Below are 23,149 nucleotides of genomic sequence, written 5' to 3'. Positions count from 1 at the left end.
GGTTGGAGTCGCCAGGTGGAAGGCATGAACAGCCATTGAGAAATGTTTATTGAAGTTTTTGATTATCACGGACTTAACACGGTCACCACTGATATCTAGCCTCAGTGCAGTGGGCAGCTGGGAGGAGGTGCTCTTGTTTTCCATGGACTTTACAGTATCCCAGAACTTTTTGGAGTTAGAGCTACAGGATGCAAATTTCTGCTTGAAAAAGCTGGCCTTTGCTTTCCTGACTGACTGCGTGTATTGGTTCCTGACTTCCCTGAACAGTTGCATATCGCGGGGGCTCTTCGATGCTATTGCAGTTCGCCACAGGATGTTTTTGTGCTGGTCGAGGGCAGTCAGGTCTGGAGTGAACCAAGGGCTATATCTGTTCTTGGTTCTGCATTTTTTGAACGGAGCATGCTTGTCTAATATGGTGAGGAAGTAACTTTTAAAGAATGACCAGGCATCCTCGACTGACGGGATGAGGTCAATATCCTTCCAGGGTACCCGGGCCAGGTCGATTAGAAAGGCCTGCTCGCAGAAGTGTTTTAGGGAGCGTTTGACAGTGATGAGGGGTGGTCGTTTGACCGTGGACCCGTGGCGGATACAGGCAATGAGGCAGTGATCGCTGAGATCTTGATTGAAGACAGCAGAGGTGTATTTGGAGGGCAAGTTGGTCAGGATAATGTCTATTAGGGTGCCCATGTTTACGGATTTAGGGTTGTACCTGGTGGGTTCCTTGATGATTTGTGTGAGATTGAGGGCATCAAGCTTAGATTGTAGGACTGCCGGGGTGTTAAGCATATCCCAGTTTAGGTCACCTAACAGAACAAACTCTGAATCTAGATGGGGAGCGATCAATTCACAGATGGTGTCCAGGGCACAGCTGGGAGCTGAGGGGGGTCGGTAGCAGGCGGCAACAGTGAGAGACTTATTTCTGGAGAGATTAATTTTTAAAATTAGAAGTTCGAACTGTTTGGGCATAGACTTGGAAAGTATGACAGAACTTTGCAGGCTATCTCTGCAGTAGATTGCAACTCCTCCCCCTTTGGCAGTTCTATCTTGACGGAAAGTGTTATAGTTGGGTATGGAAATCTCAGAGTTTTTGGTGGCCTTCCTAAGCCAGGATTCAGACACGGCAAGGACATCAGGGTTGGCAGAGTGTGCTAAAGCGGTGAGTAAGGCAAATTTAGGGAGGAGGCTTCTGATGTTGACATGCATGAGGCCAAGGCTTTTTCGATCACAGAAGTCAACAAATGAGGGTGACTGGGGACATGCAGGGCCTGGGTTTACCTCCACATCACCCGAGGAACAGAGGAGTAGTAGGATGAGGGTGCGGTTAAAGGCTATCAAAACTGGTCGCCTAGAGCGTTGGGGACAAGGAATAAAAGGAGCAGATTTATGGGCGTGGTAGAATAGATTCTGGGCATAATGTGCAGACCAGGGTATGGTGGGGCACAGGTACAGCGGAGGCAAGCCCAGGCACTGGGTGATGATAAGAGAGGTTGTATCTCTGGACATGCTGGTCTCAATGGGTGAGGTCACCGCATGTGTGGGGGGAGGGACAAAGGAGGTATCAGAGGTACGGAGAGTGGAACTACGGGGTCCATTGCAAACCAAAACAATGATAACTAGCCTGAACAACAGTATGCAAGGCATATTGATATTTGAGAGAGACATACAATAAGGCATAAAGTGATTGCAGGTCATGATTGGGAGAGCTAGCTAAAACAACAGGTGAGGTAAGAGCAGCTAGTCAGCTAACACAGCAACAGAAGGTAAAAATGGCGACGACTGGGCAGAGAGGGTCGGATTAACTACACACAGATCCTGAGTTAAGGCACAGAGCCGACAGATAAAACACAAATAAACAGAATGGAGTACCATGAATTAATGGACAGTCAAGCAGGCATCAGCTGCTTAAACTTAAACATTTTACATAAGATATATCCATATAATTCCATGTTGTCCAAATTTGTGGCTATTAATGATATCTGCATTTTCTGTGAAAAAGGTGAGAATCTGTCTCACTTGTTCTTTGAATGTAAATTTGTGTCAGAATTTTGGGAAAACCTTGCAGAATACTTATTTACCATTATGAACACTACCCATGTTTTTGACATGAAGGATATAATATGTTACTATTACGATGATAACAAGACCATTGAAATGATTGTGATTTTTTCAATTCTTGTTGCCAAATACTTTATACACAAACAAAAATTCTATACCAAAACTACACATTTTTCATAGTTAAATTCAATCTTCTTAAAACATTATCCCCAGTGAATAACAAGAATAACATTTTCCTGAATCATTATAATGATATTTTTTCAGAGTGATTACAATTGCACTAGAATTGTTTATTTTTTTATTATTTCATTGATATTTTTGTATGTTTTAGTATTTTATTGTTAATACCTGCGTTCAATTTTGTATGACGTAGCAATGTAAGTTGTTGATACGTATTATGAATAAAAAAAGGGAAAAAAGAAAGCCATCACCATCTGGGCCCATTCAACATAGCCTAAATTAATGTTTTTATTCCTTTTAAACAAAATAACTTTTTGGGGTTCTCATATGTTTCCAAGGATATTTTGATTCTTGCTTGAGCAGTCGCTAAAATTATATTTTGTTGTGATCTTTGCATAATAACTATTTTGGATGCAGTAGTTAGCTAGAATAGCTGTAGCTGTAGCAAAAGCTAGCCAAATAGCCATTTTACTGGTTGAAGTTTGTTTTTTTAGTATAATGCAGTTGATTTGCGATGATGACACAAACATATTAAGCAGGACATTCATACGAGCCTTAAAATCCAATTGTAATCCAAAAGCAGTGTGAAATGCACTCATAAGTAACATGTAAATATAGGCTTTTTTAGCTGGCGTTTTCTAAGAACTCCCCCGTGTTCTGCCACCAACTTCCGAGCATCACCCTCGTGCGGCAATGTTTGCAAACACAGAAATGGGTCTATAATGATAAAATAAAAAGCACAACAAATACACTGACCCACCCATACTACTTCCTGAATCTCTCCCCTTCAACGGCCCCGCCGTCAAAACCAAGTAAGACAAGTTATTTTGATTTTATAGGGTTATATTCTTAAATGTTAGCTTTTGTACCGATCCAAGTGAACTCGACTATTTCTCGAAATGTGCTTCTAGAATTGTGTGCAGGTTTAATCTTCTGACTGGCTTTATTTAGCTATTCTGCTAATTTTCTGTCAGAGCAAAGCATTTCCCATGTCAGCATCTCGTTTCAACACCCAACCCACCATCGCCCTTTGAAAACGCTCTTATTTGTTAACGATCCTGGATTTAGTTATTGTCACTTGTTTCATCGCTACACTTTTTGTCATATTTTTTCCTCTCCTGTATGAACCTACTTGGCAGATCGACCAGGTTTTCTAATTAGAACTACGCAATAGAGGCTATAGTTTAATCTCAAACTGCCATTTTGCCTCTACTCGGGATGCGTAGGCTACTAGGCTACAATGTGATATTTCTTGGATGGCTACATTGTAATATTATGTAACAACCTCAGTGTATTATATTTATATTTATTATTCAGCGGAGAAAGGAACACATGAGACAACACAGACTATTCTGATTGGCTGGAAGGTTACATCGCAGCACCCATTCTAGTCTGATGTAGCCGAAAGTATGTTGTTTTATGAAATTATTTGCTTTATGGTTTTATTTCGTTATTTTGTTGTGTTCAAAATGAAGAATCAAGCCTTGACAGACACATTGTCGTGTGTTCGAAGCTAGTCCTCTAGCAATGCCTTTCCTTCTTAAACTTTGCATTAGGCCTGTACTGGGCCCGCCTTCCGGGCTGTTTATTCAGATTAATCCGTGTTCAGGGTAGATACGACTGAGATCCCGGTGTTGTGCCGAAAATCGCCCCCTGCCAGAATTCTCTCCCCCTTCGCGTGAACGCGCAAACACTCAATTCTTCATTGCTGCGACTTGCTTGCTAGTTGAGATTGCTGCTCTTCACTCCGTTGTCAGTTTAGCCTACATTTCACTGATATTAGTAGCAGAAAGCATGTTTTATTTGTGTCCTTCAAGGCAGCTGTCAATGATCACGTTAGGCTGGGTTTCATTTCATTTTATTTTCTTGCCTGCTGAAATTCTCCCCCCCCTTCTAATTTCCTTAATTTTGTGTCTAGTCAAATACTTTCTGTGGCACACATCAGAGTCAAATACTTTCTATAGAACAAACTTAACGTCAGGACAGGCAACCGAAATTAATAATTAATGTATGTGTGATATATTAAACATAGAGGAGGGAGTAAAATGTATGCAAGCAATAAACATTTCAGAACAACTACTAGTCGAATAAGACATGGGACAGATGACGAATTTTGGCAGAGATTTATTTAGACTAATAAACTTGAAACAAATAGCCAAACTGAAAACTGTAAACATTACTAGTGCCCCCCCTGTGATCAAACTGCCATAAAAAAATAAAATGAAATGCAGCCTAACTGAGATTTTCGGCACAACACCGGAAAGTGTGACGTGTCAGAGGGGAGGCGGTGGGGAACACCCAATCGACCCCTCCATATGTCACTGGTTATGTTGCTCTTTCGGGGTTTACCAGTCCAGGGAGTGTCTCAAAGTAGGAGTGCTGATGTAAGAACAGGTCTCCCTTGTATTAATTATGATTTAAAAGGCAAAACTGAACCTAGTGCACCACTTTGCGATTACAGGCCCTGAAACCAGAAACCTGCAAGGCAGTTTATGTTTATTGTGGTATACCCCGGCTTCAGATCAAGTCATGGTAGTGGAATACTGGTGAAGAGTCTGTAATAGTGTCTACTGTTTGTTAATTTGATCCCGGAGTCATATCATTCATCTCAACTACTCCATGTAGCCTATGCAAGGCACATCGAGTCTCGATTTGCCTGTGAACTTTTACTTCTCTATTATAATTTGAGTATATTTAGTGAACTATACCTTTACACTTCTTTATTATCTGAATAAAATTAGCAGATTTATTCTTTGACTAGAATATTTGATCAGCTATTTTCCACAGTAATTATGCTTCCTCTGATCCTTTAGGCAAGGTACTGTAATGAAACAGTAGGGAGCAGGTCTCGAACCCTCGACCTTCTAGCCCGAAGTCCGGCGCGCTATCGACTGTGCCGCAAAAGCAAGCTCGTGCGGCAGAGTCAATTTCTGCACTTATAAACCAAGGGTCGTTACAGTACATATGTCATGTCCTTACACACTGTTTTGGAAAGGAAGGAAAACTCAAACTTTTTTATCCCATTTAAACTTTACTTAACTTGGCAAGTCTAAGGGGGAAGTAGGAGTTACTCAAAACAATGAGCTTTCTGTTATGTAATAATCCAATGCCTGGAAATCTTGTCTCATGGAAATGTCTGTGTATGCTTAACTCATCCTTTAACTTTTTTATTTGTATTTTTACCAAATCTGTATTTTGGCTTTAAATGGTATGTTGTAGAAGTGTCCAGACACTTCTTTTGCGATTTCACTTGGTTTTGAGAAACTTACTCAGGGGTGAAAGTAGATTTAAATGTCTTCCCGGTACCTCCTATGTATGTTCCCGTATGTGTTGACCATAACAAGTGCCCCAGAACCAGTGGAAGCAAAGAATTATTAAATAACGGTAACATCAAAGATCCACCACCATATTTATACAGTAGATATGAGGTACTTTTCTGAATATGTATCCAGGTCAAAGAGCTCTACTTTCTTGTCATCTTATCGTAGTACCGGTTCCAATCCAAGTGCCAGGCAATAGCATTGTAAAATATTTTAGTGGACCTTTGATATTATGTGTCTGTTTAGCATCTAATGGTCCTGGGGTCCTTCTTAAGGTCAACGGCATCATGAACTGTAACAAGTACCAGGCCATTTTAGCTAAAAACCTGGTTGCCTCTGCCAGGAGGCTGAAACTTGGCCACAAGTGAATCTTCTTGCAAGACAATAAGCCCAAGCACCCATTTTACCTCTTTTTTTTACAGATTAAAATGTATTTCTCTGAGCAATTGTATTAGTATAAAATATAATTTCCCCCTTTTTTTTGCTTGCAATATTGCTATTATTTATTTCATTCAGTATTGTTTGCACGTCTGAATCAAAGGTCCTAATAATTTTGGACCGGAATGTATTTTGTATACAGGGATCTCCAAAAATACTGGCACCCCTGACTGGCAATGCACAAGCAATACTTTAAAAATATAAACAATATAATTATAGAGAGAAACTCAAAATACCAACATTTGAGAAATACTGTACTTTATTAATGTTTCAATGGAACACACCAAAATCATTTATTGATTTTATTAAAAATCATTGTCCTCAAAAATAAAGGTTTCATAATTACTGGCACCCTTAAAGATTATTGTAAAAACATCTACCAAAATTAAACCAGGAATTAAATTCCACTTATTTAAGTCTTAAGGAACTATATTGAGGCATTACATCACTTTCTGTTTCACTAGGGTATAAAAATGAGGTAACACGCATGCAATATCCCTTTGTCATCCAACACCATGAAGAAAACAAAAGAACTGGCAGTTCAAAAAAAGATAAATCAAATTTTATTAGTCATATGTGCCAAATACAACATGTGTAGACCTTGCAATGAAATGCTTACTTACGAGCCCCTAACCGACAGTGCAGTTGAAAAAATATGGATGAGAATAAAAGTAGCAAGTAATTAAAGAGGAGAAGTTAAAAAAATAACAATATATACAGGGGGGTGCCGGTACAGAGTTAATGTGTGGCGGCACCGGTTAGTTTAGGGAGTATGTACATGTAGGTAGAGTTAATTAAGGTGACTATGCATAGATGACAACAGAGAGTGGCAGTGGTGGGGAGGGGGGGGGGGCAATGTGAATAATCTAGCCATTTGACTACATGTTCAGGAGTCTTATGGGGGTAGAAGCTGTTTAGAAGTCTCTTGGACCTAGACTTGTCGCTCCGGTACCACTTACCGTGTGGTAGCAGAAAGAACAGTCTATGACTAGGGTGGCTGGAGTCTTTGACAATTTTCAGGGCCTTCCTCTGACACCGCCTGGTATAGAGGTCCTGGATGGCAGGAAGCTTGGCCCCAGTGATGTACTGGGCCATTCACACTACCCTCTGTAGTGCCTTGCGGACAGAAGTCGAGCAGTTGCCATACCAGGCAGTCATGCAACCAGTCAGGATGCTCTCTGGTGCAGCTGTAAAACCTTTTGAGGATCTGAGGACCCATGCTAAATCTTTTCAGTCTCCTGAGGGGAATAGGTTTTGTCGTGCCTGCTTCACGACTGTCATGGTGTGCTTGGACCATGTTAGTTTGTTGGTGATGTGGACACCAAGAAACTTGAAGCTCTCAACCTGCTCCACTGCAGCCCCGTCGATGAGAATGGGGGCATGCTCGGTCCTCTTTTTCCTGTAGTCCACAGTCATCTCCTTTGTCTTGATCATGTTGAAGGAGAGGTTGTTGTCCTGGCACCACACGGCCAGGTCTCTGACCTCCCTATAGCCTGTCTCGTTGTTGTCGGTGATCAGGCCTACCACTGTTGTGTCATCGGGAAATTTAATGATAGTTTGGAGTCGTGCCTGGCCGTGCAGTCATGAGTGAACAGGGAGTACAGGAGGGGGCTGAGCACGCACCCCTAAGGGGCCTGTTGAGGATCAGCATGGCGGATGTGTTTTTACCTACCCTTACCACCTGGGGGCGGCCTGTCAGGAAGTCCAGGATCCAGTTGCAGAGGGAGGTGTTTAGTCCCAGGGTCCTTAGCTTATTGATGAGCTTTCAGGGCACTATGGTGTTGAATGCTGAGCTGTAGTCAATGAATATCATTCTCACATAGGTGTTCATTTTGTCCAGGTGGGAAAGGGCAGTGTGGAGTGCAATAGAGACTGCATCATCTGTGGATCTGTTGGGGTGGTATGCAAATTGGAGTGGGTCTAGGGTTTTTGGGATGATGGTGTTGATGATGGTGTTGATACATGTTTGTCGCCAAACTCACTGGCTCCAGGTCATCTATAAGTTTTTGCTAGGTAAAGCCCCGCCTTATCTCAACTCACTGGTCACCATAGCAACACCCACCCATCTGTAAATAGCCCATCCAACTACCTCATCCCCATATTGTTATTTCTTTTGCTCTTTTGCAACCCAGTATCTCTACTTGCACACCATCATCTGCACATCTGTGACTCCAGTGTTAATGCTAAATTGTAATTATTTCGCCTCTATGGCCTATTTATTGCCTTATATCCCTAATCTTACTACATTTGCACACACTGTACATAGACTTTCCTATTATGTTATTGACTGTACGTTTGTTTATCACGTGTAACTCTGTGTTGTTGTTTTTGTCGCACTGCTTTGCGATATCTTGGCCAGGTCACAGTTGTAAATGATAACTTGTTCACAACTGGCCTACCTGGTTAAATAACGGTGAAATATAAAATGTGAGCCATAACCAGCCTTTCGAGGCACTTCATGGCAACAGACGTGAGTGCTATGGGTTGGTAGTCATTTAGGCAGGTTACCTTAGTGCCTGTGCCCAAGAACACTATGGTGGTCTGCTTAAAACATATTGGTATTACAGACTCGGACAGGGAGAGGTTGAAAATGTCAGTGAAGACAGTTGCTGGTTGGTCAGCCCATGCTCAGAGCACACGTCTTGGTAATCCGTCTGGCCCTGCGGCCTTGTGAATGTTGACCTGTCTAAAGGTCTTACTCACATCGGCTGCGGAGAGCGTGATCACATAGTCTTCCGGTACAGCTGGTGCTCTCATGCATGTTTCAGTGTTATTTGCATCGAAGTGAACATAGAAGTAGTTTAGCTCGTCCGGTAGGCTTGTGTCACTGGGCAGCTCTCGGCTGTGCTTGCTTTTGTAGTCTGAAATGGTTTGCAGGACCTGACACATCCGACGAGCGTCAGAGCCGGTGTAGTAGGACTCGATCTTAGTCCAGTATTGACACTTTGCCTGTTTGATGGTTCGTCTGAGGGCATAAGCGGCATAGCTTATAAGCTTCCGGGTTAGAGTCCCGCTCCTTGAAAGAGGCAGCTCTAGCCTTTAGCTCAGTGTGGATGCTGCCTGTAATCCATGGTTTCTGGTTGGGGTATGTACGTACAGTCACTGTGGGGAAGACGTCATCGATGCACTTATTGATGAAGCCAATGACTGATGTGGTGTACTCCTGAGTGCCATTGGAGGAATCCGGAAACATATTCCAGTCTGTGCTAGCGAAACAGTCCTGTAGCGTAGCATCTGCTTCATCTGACCACTTTTTTTATTGATCTAGTCACTGGTGCTTCCTGGTTTAATTTTTGCTTGTAAGCAGGAATCAGGAGGATATAATTATGGTCAGATTTGCCAAATGGAGGGCCAGGGAGAGCTTTGTATGCATCTCTGTGTGGAGTATAGGTGGTCCAGAGTTCTTTTCCCTCTGGTTGCACATTTAACATGTTGATAGAAATTAGGTTAAACTGATTTAAGTTTCTCTGCATTAAAGTCCCCGGCTATCGCAGTCCTGATGTCTAAACTTCTGATCCACTGGAATTGTGATACAAGTGAAATAATCTGTCTGTAAACAATTGTTGGAAAAATTACGTGTCATGCACAAAGTAGATGTCCTAACCGACTTGCCAAAACTATAGTTTGTTAACAAGAAATTTGTGGAGTGGTTGAAAAACAAGTTTTAATGACTCCAACCTAAGTGTATTTAAACGTCCGACTTCAACTGTATATATATATATTTTTAAAAATACTTACGCCTCACCTTCTCATGCTTCCTTTCTTTCAGGTCCTAAAGATGAGTTATCCAGGTTACCCTTCCTCCGGTGGCTACCCTCCCCAGGCAGGTGGCTACCCTCCCCAGGCAGGTGGCTACCCTCCCCAGGCAGGTGGCTACCCTCCCCAGGCAGGTGGCTACCCTCCCCAGGCAGGTGGCTACCCTCCCCAGGCAGATGGCTACCCTCCCCAGGCAGGTGGCTACCCCCCACAACCGGGTGCATATCCCCCCCAAGCAGGAGGCTACCCACCCCAGGCCGGCGGCTACCCACCCCAGGCCGGCGGCTACCCACCCCAAGCCGGCTGCTACCCCCCCCAGGCAGGGGGCTACCCTCCCCAGCAGGCCGGAGGTTATCCTTGCAATCCTCCAGCACAAGGTAAGGCCATTATTTTGTGACTACATTAGTATTTTGTTTTCATGGTAGTGCAAAAGTGTGCTATTTCTGGTTTGGAGTTATCCTGTTCATTAAATTCATGCTACATCACTCACTTGTTGTCTCTTCATTCTCTAGGTGGTTGGGGTGGAGCCCCTGTTGGTGGAATGGTAAGTATGACTTATTATCTTGTATAAAGTAGGTAACTAAGAACCAAGTAACTACCAACATATTGACAGGCTCTAAATCAGCTGGTTCTATTTACGACCTGATCTACACACCCTGTAACATGTATGGAGTCTGTTACCATGTCATTATGTCCCAAATGGCTCCCCATTCCTATGGGTCCTGGTCAAAAGTAGTGCACTATTTAGGGAATAGGGTGCCATTTGGGACATAGCCAGAGCCAGTAATGTGATACCAGCTATCACCTAATTTTCTCCATTCCAGCCAGGCGGAGGTATGCCCCAGGGGTACCCAGGCAGTCCTGCTCCATGTCCACCCCAGGGGTACCCAGGAGGCCCTGCCCCAGGACAGCAGCCCATGCCTGGCTACCCTGGAGGAGCCCCGGCACCCAACCCCTCCATGCCAGGATACGGAGGTGGTGCTCCGGCTACTCCCCATTCACCTGCCATCAATGTGAGAATCTCTTGTTTCTTTTTCAGTTTGTGTCATGTGGATTGAAACCATTAACCTGTATTTACATGTATTTACATAGCTTTTTCCTAATACACTTTACAAAGTATTTCCTTGTTTTAGTATTTCCTTGCTTCATTTTCAGTACTTGTTTGTATTTGTCATTAGAGAGGCTACAGGGGTGCGATAAAGGACCACCCAGGTGCTGACCCTCTGAGGGATGTGGAAGTCCTCCGTAAGGCCATGAAGGGCTTTGGTTAGTAGCTCATCATTATAGGCATTCACTATCATGGATAGATGTATGAAGGATTTGATGAGATTCAGTAAAATTCTAATAACACATTATTTAGAGATGCACATTACATACCTGAAGTCCCTTCCGGGAAAAATAGTTATTTTATTATATTCTATAAATCTTCAATGGTTAGATGCATATGTAGAATATTATACAATTAAGAGCACGCTATTTAGTGATACACATTCCATCTACTACCAGTTAAACTGCTAATAATAGATCATTTTCAACAGGCACGGATGAGTCCGCTATAATTGAGCTTCTTGGAAGCCGCACCAGCAAGCAGAGGGTTCCAATGGTTGCAGCCTACAAAACCACTTATGGGAAGGTGAGGTTTACACTAAAGTAATGACTGTGGTTTCTTCTATTGTCTGCTATTGTTGCTGTTAGTTTAACTTCCATGTAGTGTTCATCTATGTCTGCGTCCTGTCGTGGTAATTCTAACCAAAAGGAGATCGAGACTGTATTCTTCAAAACTTTATTATAACATTTGGAAAAAGGAAGTAATCAATAACAACCACTCAGTGCATCGTTAGGAAAGCCCAATGAACAGAGTTCTCTCTCTTATAGAAAAACTACCACCTATTTTGTCTACGTGGCAGTTTAGCAGATGGAAACAGGGACGGAACATGGTGTGTAAAAGCAGATTTAGCTTGTCTGTTCAGATAATGGTGGCAACATCAACTGTCTGTTCCTTCCTGCTTGTTTTCACACATCTAAGTTCCTGTAGATTGTGAAAACAGGATTTTACATACTGAGGTCGCACCCGAACGGCTCTTATCTGTATGCCAAGATTTATGACTAAGTCACACGACAAGCCTGTATCAGTAAAAATACTAACCTATAACAATAGACAATTATCTTAAATTAAACAGCATAGTATGTCAATCAAATGTATTTATAAAGCCCTTCTTACATCAGCTGATGTCACAAAGTGCTGTACAGAAACCCAGCCTAAAACCAAAACAGCATGCAATGCAGGTGTAAAAGCACGGTGGCTAGGAAAAACTCCCTAGAAAGGCCAGAACCTAGGAAGAAACCTAGAGAGGAACCAGGCTGTGAGGGGTGGCCAGTCCTCTTCTGGCTGTGCCGGGTGGAGATTATAACAGAACATGGCCAAGATGTTCAAATGTTCATAAATGACCAGCAGGGTCAAATAATAATAATCACAGTGGTTGTAGATGGTGCAACGGGTCAGCACCTCAGGAGTAAATGTCAGTTGGCTTTTCATAGCCGACCATTCAGAGTATCTCTACCACTCCTGCTGTCTCTAGAGAGTTGAAAGCAGCAGGTCTGGGACAGGTAGCACGTTCGGTGAACAGGTCAGGGTTCCATAGCCGCAGGCAGAACAGTTTAAACTGGAGCAGCAGCAAAACCAGGTGGACTGGGGACAGCAAGGTGTCATCAGGCCAGGTAGTCCTGAGGCATGGTCCTAGGGCTCAGGTCCTCCGAGAGAGGAATGAAAGAATGAAAGAAAGAGAATTAGAGAGAGCATACTTCAATTCACACAGGACACCGTATAAGATACTCCAGATATAACAGACTGACCCTAGCCCCCCGACACATAAACTATTGCAGCATAAATACTGGTGGCTGAGACAGTGGGGGCCGGGAGACACTGTGTCTAATTAAACAGTATAGTATGTAATTAATATTTAATTTACACCGCAGTCTCAAATGGCACCCTATTCCCTATTTATTCCCCTATGAGCCCTGGTTGAAATTAGTGCGCTATATAGGAAATAGGGTGGAGCAGCAGCACATTTGGGGCACAGATTTACTGTATGTTGAGTGACCTCTTACACAATCTTCTATTTCACAGGATTTATTCCACGATCTAAAGTCTGAGCTGACTGGGAGTTTTGAGATGCTGGCTATTGCCATGTTGCAGACACCAGCCAAGTTCGATGCATCTGAACTCAAAGAAGCCATATCGGTTTGAACGGGTTCTTTTGTTTACTCTTAGTCTATACCAGGGTCATGTTCATTAGAGCAAAACGTAGGATAACATTTTGAAACAAAACAGAAACAAGCTTCTTATTGGACAAGTTCTGATATTACCTCCCCATTTCAGTCCGTTATGGACTGTTTTCTTCTGTTTCGTGCCTACTGAACACCACCCAGGTTATTCCACTCTTTATATTAGGCCTTTTTGTGAGTAATTTCAGTATGAAACAGAAAGAAAAGCTCCATTAAAGACAGTTAAAGTCAGGTATGTTGAGGCCTGAGGAATCGCCCATCTTACTATCTGGTGAACAAAAGTGATTTAGCTACTTACTGTAGCTTGTAGAGAACAAGTATTACTTGGGCCATGATGTATTCTTGTCTTGAACCACAAACTATATGGTGAACTATGTGGTGATTCAATGTAGCTGTGGAGAATAAGTATTACTTTATTGCACCTGGCCAGTAATTATTATTGTCTTCTAGATCATTTCTGGAACTCATACACATAGCATTTATATATTTGACTGTATACTTAACCCTGGCTGGTTTTGTTCTCAGGGTGCAGGTACTGATGAAGCATGTCTCATTGAGATCCTGTCATCTCGCTCCAATGCAGAAATCAGAGAAATCAATCAAATTTACAAACATGGTAAGAGCTGTGTATTTGTATTTATTATGGATCCCCATTAGCTGCTGCCAAGGCAACAGTAGCTAAAATGCCAAGGCAGCAGCTACTCTTCCTGGGGTCCAGCAGAGTAAGGCAGTTTATACAATTTTAAAAACATTACAATACATTCACAGATTTCACAACACACCTACTCCACCACTAACACATATCTACAGTACAAAATCCATGTGTACGTGTGTGTATAGTGTGTATGTTATCGTGTGTGTGTTTGTGGCAACTGACCACATGACTGAACAGTAATCCGGTTGCGACAAAACTAGGGCCTGTAGGACCTGCCTTGTTGATAGTGTTGTTAAAAAGACAGAACAGCTCTTTATTATGGATAGACTTCTCCCCATCTTAGCTACTGTTGTATCAATATGTTTTGATGACAGTTTACAATCCAGGGTTACTCCAAGCAATTTAGTCACCTCAACTTGCTCAATTTCAACATGGTTTAGTGAATGATTTGTTCCAAATACAATGCTTTTAGTTTTATAAATATTTAGGACTAACTTATTCCTTGCCACCCACTCTGAAACTAACTGCAGCTCTTTGTTAAGTGTTGCAGTCATTTCAGTCACTGTAGTAGCTGACATGTATAGTGTTGGGTCATCTGTATGCCAGTGGCATGTCATTAGTAAAGATTGAAAAAAGTAAGGAGCCTAGACACCTGCCCTGTGTGTTTCAGAGTAACTGACTGAAATGGCGTTCGTTTAAGAATATGTATTGAAATGCTGTTTGTTTCAGAGTATGGTAAGACCCTGGAGGATTCCATCAGTAACGACACCTCGGGACACTTCCGTAGGCTCCTCGTCTCACTCTGTCAGGTAACTTTTTATTGATATGTTATCGATGGGTTTTTGTAATGTTATTGATGTGTTGTTAATCGTTATCATTGCGTAACATCTTTGAAAGTGAAGGCTGTCGTGGCAATTTCCTGTATTACCAAATGAGGAGAGTTATAAACCACACACCAGTCAGAGTTATACTTAAATTTCATCTTTAATAATATGAGCTTCAAAATCGCCCTTTGACTCTCAGATCAATTCAGTGTCTATAATGAATTCTGAGAGTGCCTACAAAAGAATACCAAGATCTTTTATAGCCAAGATACACACCTCTCAACTCACATGACGAACCACAGATCTTAGGAACAGTTCACAAAGAAAGACTTTTACTTGAGAAAGAGGAGTATCCCATAGCCAGATAGCATTAGCTATACATTATCGTTCAGTTTGGTCTCTAAGACGAGGTTCTAATCTCGTTCCTGGTACTTCATAGTACAAAAACACCAACTCATCCAATGGCATATATCAATTGTCAACTCTAGATACCCCCATCTCAAGTACAATCCACTCCTGGACAAGCTCACTGAGGGGAGTGAGCCTCTAGGTCATATACTATCTCAAGATAAGTGCAACATCAGAGGGGACATACACTGCTCAAAAAAATAAAGGGAACACTTAAACAACACAATGTAACTCCAAGTCAATCACACTTCTGTGAAATCAAACTGTCCACTTAGGAAGCAACACTGATTGACAATACATTTCACATGCTGTTGTGCAAATGGAATAGGCAAAAGGTGGAAATTATAGGCAATTAGCAAGACACCCCCAATAAAGGAGTGATTCTTCAGGTGGTGACCACAGACCACTTATTAGTTCCTATGCTTCCTGGCTGATGTTTTGGTCACTTTTGAATGCTGGCGGTGCTCTCACTCTAGTGGTAACATGAGACGGAGTCTACAACCCACACAAGTGGCTCAGGTAGTGCAGCTCATCCAGGATGGCACATCAATGCGAGCTGTGGCAAGAAGGTTTGCTGTGTCTGTCAGCGTAGTGTCCAGAGCATGGAGGCGCTACCAGGAGACAGGCCAGTACATCAGGAGACGTGGAGGAGGCCGTAGGAGGGCAACAACCTAGCAGCAGGACCGCTACCTCCGCCTTTGTGCAAGGAGTAGCACTGCCAGAGCCCTGCAAAATGACCTCCAGCAGGCCACAAATGTGCATGTGTCAGCATATGGTCTCACAAGGGCTCTGAGGATCTCCTCTCGGTACCTAATGGCAGTCAGATTACCTCTGGTGAGCACATGGAGGGCTGTGCGGCCACACAAAGAAATTCCACCCCACACCATGACTGACCCACCGCCAAACCGGTCATGCTGGAGGATGTTGCAGGCAGCAGAATGTTCTCCACGGCGTCTCCAGACTCTGTCACATGTGCTCATGTGCTCAGTGTGAACCTGCTTTCATCTGTGAAGAGCACAGGGCGCCAATGGCGAATTTGCCAATATTGGTGTTCTCTGGCAAATGCCAAACGTCCTGCACGGTGTTGGGCTGTAAGCACAACCCCCACCTGTGGACGTCGGGCCCTCATACCACCCTCATGGAGTCTGTTTCTGACCGTTTGAGCAGACACATGCACATTTGTGGCCTGCTGGAGGTCATTTTGCAGGGCGCTGGCAGTGCTACTCCTTGCACAAAGGCGGAGGTAGCGGTCCTGCTGCTGTGTTGTTGCCCTCCTACGGCCTCCTCCACGTCTCCTGATGTACTGGCCTGTCTCCTGGTAGCGCCTCCATGCTCCGGACACTACGCTGACAGACACAGCAAACCTTCTTGCCACAGCTCGCATTGATGTGCCATCCTGGATGAGCAGCACTACCTGAGCCACTTGTGTGGGTTGTAGACTCCGTCTCATGTTACCACTAGAGTGAGAGCACCGCCAGCATTCAAAAGTGACCAAAACATCAGCCAGGAAGCATAGGAACTGATAAGTGGTCTGTGGTCACCACCTGAAGAATCACTCCTTTATTGGGGGTGTCTTGCTAATTGCCTATAATTTCCACCTTTTGTCTATTCCATTTGCACAACAGCATGTGCAATTTATTGTCAGTCAGTGTTGCTTCCTAAGTGGACAGTTTGATTCCACAGAAGTGTGATTGACTTGGAGTTACATTGTGTTGTTTAAGTGTTCCCTTTATTTTTTTGAGCAGTGTACAATGGTTCCAGACACTGCCATACTCCTCCCCCCAATGGGAAAAGGAGGGAGTGTTTGGCGTACAGACATTGTGGAGACAACTAACTGGTTCCCCATTAATCACGCCATCCCTTCACATGGTTTAACAGATACATTCACATATGAAGACAATGTTCCATTCTGACCTCTCCCTTTCTGATAATCTGCATATTACCAGACATGTAAAGGACAAGCCTGACCTCTCCCCTCTCTGGGCCCCAAGTGACTTTTCCCTAGCTGAGAAGGGAAAAGTGCAACTGCCAACAGTATAGTCCAAAGGGAGACATTCTAATGACAAGTATCTAACATAAGCATATTATGTAAATAAAACATCTTATTTATCTATGTTACCTAACTAATTCTGATTCAGCCGCCACAAGGCTAAAGCTGATTCATGATGACAACCTAATACTCAACAAAGTCGGTGCTCTTGCACTTCAAACTGGCTATCTAATGGCTACAAATTAGACAAATCTTTGTGTTAAATTATATCATATAATTTGTGTTAACAATTTCTGAAATGTCATATTATTTTAATGAAGTGAACAAGCGAAAAATACTTGGGGAAACCAAATTTGTATGAAACTGCTATTTCCCTCTCAAGATAAACATCTGCTATAGCCCCTTCCTGAGTCAGGAGTCAGGAAGTAGAGCCTATTATAGAGCAATTTCTTGTTAACAAGCAAACGTCATATTGGAGTGGTGCACACGTATGCTCACAGCAAAAAGTCCTGTAGCAGATAGCTATACACTGATGTTGGGACATTGACACTGATGTTGGAACATTGACAAACTTAGTAGTGTGTGAGTGATGACCATGAAAACACATAAGACTGATGGCTTATAGCTATGTTCAACAAGTTATTATTCTTCTGGCTTTACCTAGCTCTATTTGGGATATTTTACCTTGCCTCGCTGGCTTGCTACGTAATCAGTCCTCCAATGACATCTGCAATGTTGTAGATGATGACCATCTGATTACATGTTTGTTAACTTGCAGGAGCTGTATTTGAAGTTGAATGATCGTATCCACTTCAATGTAAACAAACCCCTTTTTATTGCGAATATGTGCCCAAAACATTTGATGCGGCTGGGTCTGGATTTTTCAAGAAGCAATGGGTCTATGTATGCATCCCAAAACTGTAGCCTATTCCCTATATAGTGCACTACTTTTGACCAGAACCGTATGGGCCTGGTCAAAAGTAGTGCACTATAAATGGAATGGGGTGTAATTTAGGACGTAACCCATAAAGATACCCTGGAAGATTTATGGAAGCAATTACTGAAATTGGGGAGGAGAAGTTGAGTTTCCATGCCTCAAATTCCTTCCAAGCTACGAGTATTCCGCTGTTCATAGTTTGTAAGGGTTTCCAGATTTTTTTCCCCCTGTGGAATAATATCGTCTGCCTCCCAGGCACTGGTCAAAAGCAGTGCACTATATAGGGAATAAGATGCCATTTGGGACGCATCCATTTCTTTTGTAGTAAAAAAATGTTTTGCTTCCTGTTTGAAGGGAAATCGAGACGAGAGGGAACAAGTGGACATCAACATGGCCAAACAGGATGCTCAGGTGAACACGGTTTCTTGTTCTGTCAATATAATAGCAGTTAAATTGTTTTAAAGATCTTTGTGATGTCACAATAGTGCTTATATACCCAGTAGGCTTATAAGAAATTTGACATTTATTTGTTTCATTTCTGATCTGAAACTTTACTTAAGGAAGCATGTGTCTGCCAATATTAAAAAAAAAAAAAAATTGTCAGCCGATATATGATTCCAAAGATATGATATATGATTCCAAAGTTAGACAAGCATTTCATGTTTCTACTGATAGTTATTTTGTGTTAGATACTGATCATGTTGTGCGTTAGAAACTGATCATGTTGTTTTAAAAAAAAAAATGTATCCCCCTTTTTCTCCCCAATTTTCGTGGTATCCAATCGCTAGTAATTACTATCTTGTCTCATCGCTACAACTCCCGTACGGGCTCGGGAGAGACGAAGGTCGAAAGCCATGCGTCCTCCGAAGCACAACCCAACCAAGCCGCACTGCTTCTTAACACAGCGCGCCTCCAACCCGGAAGCCAGCCGCACCAATGTGTCGGAGGAAACACCGTGCACCCGCCCCCCTCGGTTCACTGCGCCCGGCCCGCCACAGGAGTCGCTGGAGCGCGATGAGACAAGGATATCCCTACCGGCCAAACCCTCCCTAACCCGGACGACGCTATGCCAATTGTGCGACAGAGCCTGGGCGCGAACCCAGAGACTCTGGTGGCGCAGCTAGCACTGTGATGCAGTGCTCTAGACCACTGCCCCACCCGGGAGGCCTTGATCATGTTGTTTATTGTTAATTTTTACATTTTTGATTTCACCATTATTTAACCAGGGAGGCCAGTTGAGAACAAGTTCTCATTTACAACTGCGTACAGTCAATAACACAATAGAAAAAAGTGGGGGAAAAGTCTATATACAGTGTGTGCAAATGGCGTGAGGAGGTAAGGCAATAAATAGGCCATAGTAGCGAAGTAATTACAATTTAGCAAATTAACACTGGAGAGATAGATGTGCAAGTAGAGATTCTGGGATGCAAAGGAGCAAAAAAATAATAACAATATGGGGATGAGGTAGTTGGGTGGGCTATTTACAGATGGGCTGTGTACAACTGCAGCCATCGGTTATCTGCTCAGATAGCTGATGTTTAAAGTTAGTGAGGGAAATATAAGTCTCCAGCTTCAGCGATTTTTGCAATTCGTTTCAGTCATTAGCAGCGGAGAACTGGAAGGAAAGGCGGCCAAAGAGGTGTTGGCTTTGGGGTTGACCAGTGAGATATACCTGCTGGAGCGCATGCTACAGGAGGGTGTTGTTATCGTGACCAGTGAGCTGAGATAAGGGGGGGCTTTACCTAGCAACAACTTATAGATGACCTGGAGCCAGTGGGTCTGGCGACGAATATGCAGCGAGGGCCAGCCGACGAGAGCATACAGGTCGCAGTGGTGGGTGGTATATGGGGCTTTGGTGACAAAACGGATGGCACTGTGATAAGACTGCATCCAGTTTGCTGAGTAGAGTGTTGGAGCCTATTTTGTAAATTACATCGCCGAAGTCGAGGATCGGTAGGATATTCAGTTTTACGAGGGTATGTTTGGCGGCGTGAGTGAAGGAGGCTTTGTTGCGAAATAGGAAGCCGATTCTAGATTTAATTTCGGATTGGAGATGTTTAATGTGAGTCTGGAAGGAGAGTTTACAGTCTAGCCAGACACCTAGGTATTTGTAGTTGTCCGCATATTCTAAATCAAAACCCTCCAGAGTAGTGATGCTGGTCCGGGGTGCGGGCAGCGATCGGTTGAAAAGCATACGTTTAGTTTTACTAGCGTTTAAGAGCAGTTGTGTGTTACAAACTGATAATGTTATGTTGTGCGTTAGAAACTTGTTATGTTGTGTGTTAGAAACTGATAATGTTATGTTGTGTGTTAGAAACTGATAATGTTATGTTGTGTGTTAGAAACTGATAATGTTATGTTGTGTGTTAGAAACTGATAATGTTATGTTGTGTGTTAGAAACTGAACACGTTGTGTGTTAGAAACTGAACACGTTGTGTGTTAGAAACTGAACACGTTGTGTGTTAGAAACTGATAATATTATGTTGTGTGTTAGAAACTGAACATGTTGTGTGTTAGAAACTGAACATGTTATGTTGTGTGTTAGAAACTGATAATGTTATGTTGTGTGTTAGAAACTGATAATGTTATGTTGTGTGTTATAAACTGAACACGTTGTGTGTTAGAAACTGATAATGTTATGTTGTGTGTTAGAAACTGATAATGTTATGTTGTGTGTTAGAAACTGAACACGTTGTGTGTTAGAAACTGATAATGTTATGTTGTGTGTTAGAAACTGATAATATTATGTTGTGTGTTAGAAACTGATGATATTATGTTGTGTGTTAGAAACTGATAATATTATGTTGTGTGTTAGAAACTGAACATGTTGTGTGTTAGAAACTGATAATGTTATGTTGTGTGTTAGAAACTGATAATGTTATGTTGTGTGTTATAAACTGATAATGTTATGTTGTGTGTTAGAAACTGAGCACGTTGTGTGTTAGAAACTGATAATGTTATGTTGTGTGTTAGAAACTGAGCACGTTGTGTGTTAGAAACTGATAATGTTATGTTGTGTGTGTGTTAGAAACTGATCATGTTGTGTGTTAGAAACTGAACATGTTGTGTGTTAGAAACTGATCATGTTGTGTGTTAGAAACTGATAATGTTATGTTGTGTGTTATAAACTGAGCACGTTGTGTGTTAGAAACGGATAATGTTATGTTGTGTGTTAGAAACTGATCATGTTGTGTGTTAGAAACTGAACATGTTGTGTGTTAGAAACTGATCATGTTGTGTGTTAGAAACGGATCATGTTATGTTGTGTGTTAGAAACTGATCATGTTGTGTGTTAGAAACTGATAATGTTATGTTGTGTGTTAGAAACTGATAATGTTATGTTGTGTGTTAGAAACTGATAATGTTATGTTGTGTGTTAGAAACTGATCCTGTTATGTTGTGTGTTAGAAACTGATCATGTTGTGTGTTAGAAACTGATCATGTTATGTTGTGTGTTAGAAACTAATAATGTTATGTTGTGTGTTAGAAACTGATAATGTTATGTTGTGCGTTAGAAACTGATCATGTTGTGTGTGTTAGACGCTGATCATGTTGTGTGTGTTAGAAACTGATCCTGTTATGTTGTGCGTTAGAAACTGATCATGTTATGTTGTGTGTTAGAAACTGATCATGTTATGTTGTGTGTTAGAAACTGATCATGTTATGTTGTGTGTTAGAAACTGATCATGTTATGTTGTGTGTTAGAAACTGATCATGTTATGTTGTGTGTTAGAAACTGATCATGTTGTGTGTTAGAAACTGATCATGTTATGTTGTGTGTTAGAAACTGAACATGTTGTGTGTTAGAAACTGATAATGTTGTGTGTTAGAAACTGATAATGTTATGTTGTGTGTTAGAAACTGAACACGTTGTGTGTTAAAAACTGATAATGTTATGTTGTGTGTGTGTTAGAAACTGAACATGTTGTGTTGTGTGTTAGAAACTGATAATGTTATGTTAGAAACTGATAATGTTATGTTGTGTGTTAGAAACTGATCATGTTATGTTGTGTGTTAGAAACTGATCATGTTATGTTGTGTGTTAGAAACTGATCCTGTTATGTTGTGTGTTAGAAACTGATCCTGTTATGTTGTGTGTTAGAAACTGATAATGTTATGTTGTGCGTTAGAAACTGAACATGTTGTGTGTTAGAAACTGATAATGTTATGTTAGAAACTGATAATGTTGTGTTGTGTGTTAGAAACTGATCATGTTGTGTGTTAGAAACTGATAATGTTATGTTAGAAACTGATAATGTTATGTTGTGTGTTAGAAACTGATCATGTTATGTTGTGTGTTAGAAACTGATCCTGTTGTGTTGTGTGTTAGAAACTGATAATGTTATGTTGTGCGTTAGAAACTGAACATGTTGTGTGTTAGAAACTGATCATGTTGTGTGTTAGAAACTGATAATGTTATGTTGTGTGTTAGAAACTGATCCTGTTTTGTTGTGTGTTAGAAACTGATCATGTTGTGTGTTAGAAACTGATCATGTTATGTTGTGTGTTAGAAACTAATAATGTTATGTTGTGTGTTAGAAACTGATCATGTTGTGTGTGTTAGACACTGATCATGTTGTGTGTGTTAGAAACTGATCCTGTTATGTTGTGTGTTAGAAACTGATCATGTTGTGTGTTAGAAACTGATCATGTTATGTTGTGCGTAAGAAACTGATCATGTTGTGTGTTAGAAACTGATCATGTTGTGTGTTAGAAACTGATCATGTTGTGTGTTAGAAACTGATCATGTTGTGTGTTAGAAACTGATCATGTTGTGTGTTAGAAACTGATCATGTTGTGTGTTAGAAACTGATCATGTTGTGTGTTAGAAACTGATCATGTTGTGTGTTAGAAACTGATCATGTTGTGTGTTAGAAACTGATAATGTTACGTTGTGTGTTAGAAACTGAACACGTTGTGTGTTAGAAACTGATAATGTTATGTTGTGTGTTAGAAACTGAACACGTTGTGTGTTAGAAACTGATAATGTTATGTTGTGTGTTAGAAACAGATCATGTTGTGTGTTAGAAACTGATCATGGTGTGTTGTGTGTTAGAAACTGATAATGTTATGTTGTGCGTTAGAAACTGAACATGTTGTGTGTTAGAAACTGGTCATGTTATGTGTTAGAAACGGATAATGTTATGTTGTGCGTTAGAAACTGATCATGTTGTGCGTTAGAAACTGATCATGTTGTGCGTTAGAAACTGATCATGTTGTGTGTTAGAAACTGATCATGTTGTGTGTTAGACACTGATCATGTTGTGTGTTAGACACTGATCATGTTGTGTGTTAGACAC

At 41.7% G+C, this 23,149-nt stretch overlaps 1 protein-coding gene across 1 annotated transcript in view; it reads left to right on the top strand.

The window, feature by feature from the left end:
• Positions 1-2,474: 2,474 nt before the first annotated feature.
• LOC129861320 (annexin A4-like) overlaps positions 2,475-23,149 on the top strand; it is a 38,340-nt gene continuing 17,665 nt past the window's right edge. The window contains exons 1-10 of the mRNA XM_055932648.1: positions 2,475-3,047; positions 9,763-10,126; positions 10,262-10,293; positions 10,574-10,762; positions 10,928-11,015; positions 11,288-11,382; positions 12,877-12,990; positions 13,560-13,650; positions 14,419-14,498; positions 18,203-18,259. Of these exons, the coding sequence (XP_055788623.1) occupies positions 9,772-10,126; positions 10,262-10,293; positions 10,574-10,762; positions 10,928-11,015; positions 11,288-11,382; positions 12,877-12,990; positions 13,560-13,650; positions 14,419-14,498; positions 18,203-18,259 (1,101 nt within the window). The 5' untranslated portion in view covers positions 2,475-3,047; positions 9,763-9,771. The remainder of the gene's footprint in view (positions 3,048-9,762; positions 10,127-10,261; positions 10,294-10,573; positions 10,763-10,927; positions 11,016-11,287; positions 11,383-12,876; positions 12,991-13,559; positions 13,651-14,418; positions 14,499-18,202; positions 18,260-23,149) is intronic.

This window comes from Salvelinus fontinalis, chromosome 1, assembly GCF_029448725.1.
Source record: "Salvelinus fontinalis isolate EN_2023a chromosome 1, ASM2944872v1, whole genome shotgun sequence".
Classification (NCBI taxonomy): domain Eukaryota; kingdom Metazoa; phylum Chordata; class Actinopteri; order Salmoniformes; family Salmonidae; genus Salvelinus; species Salvelinus fontinalis.
The sequence above is the reverse complement of the archived record's forward strand: the minus strand, read 5'-3'. Positions and strand labels throughout refer to the sequence as shown.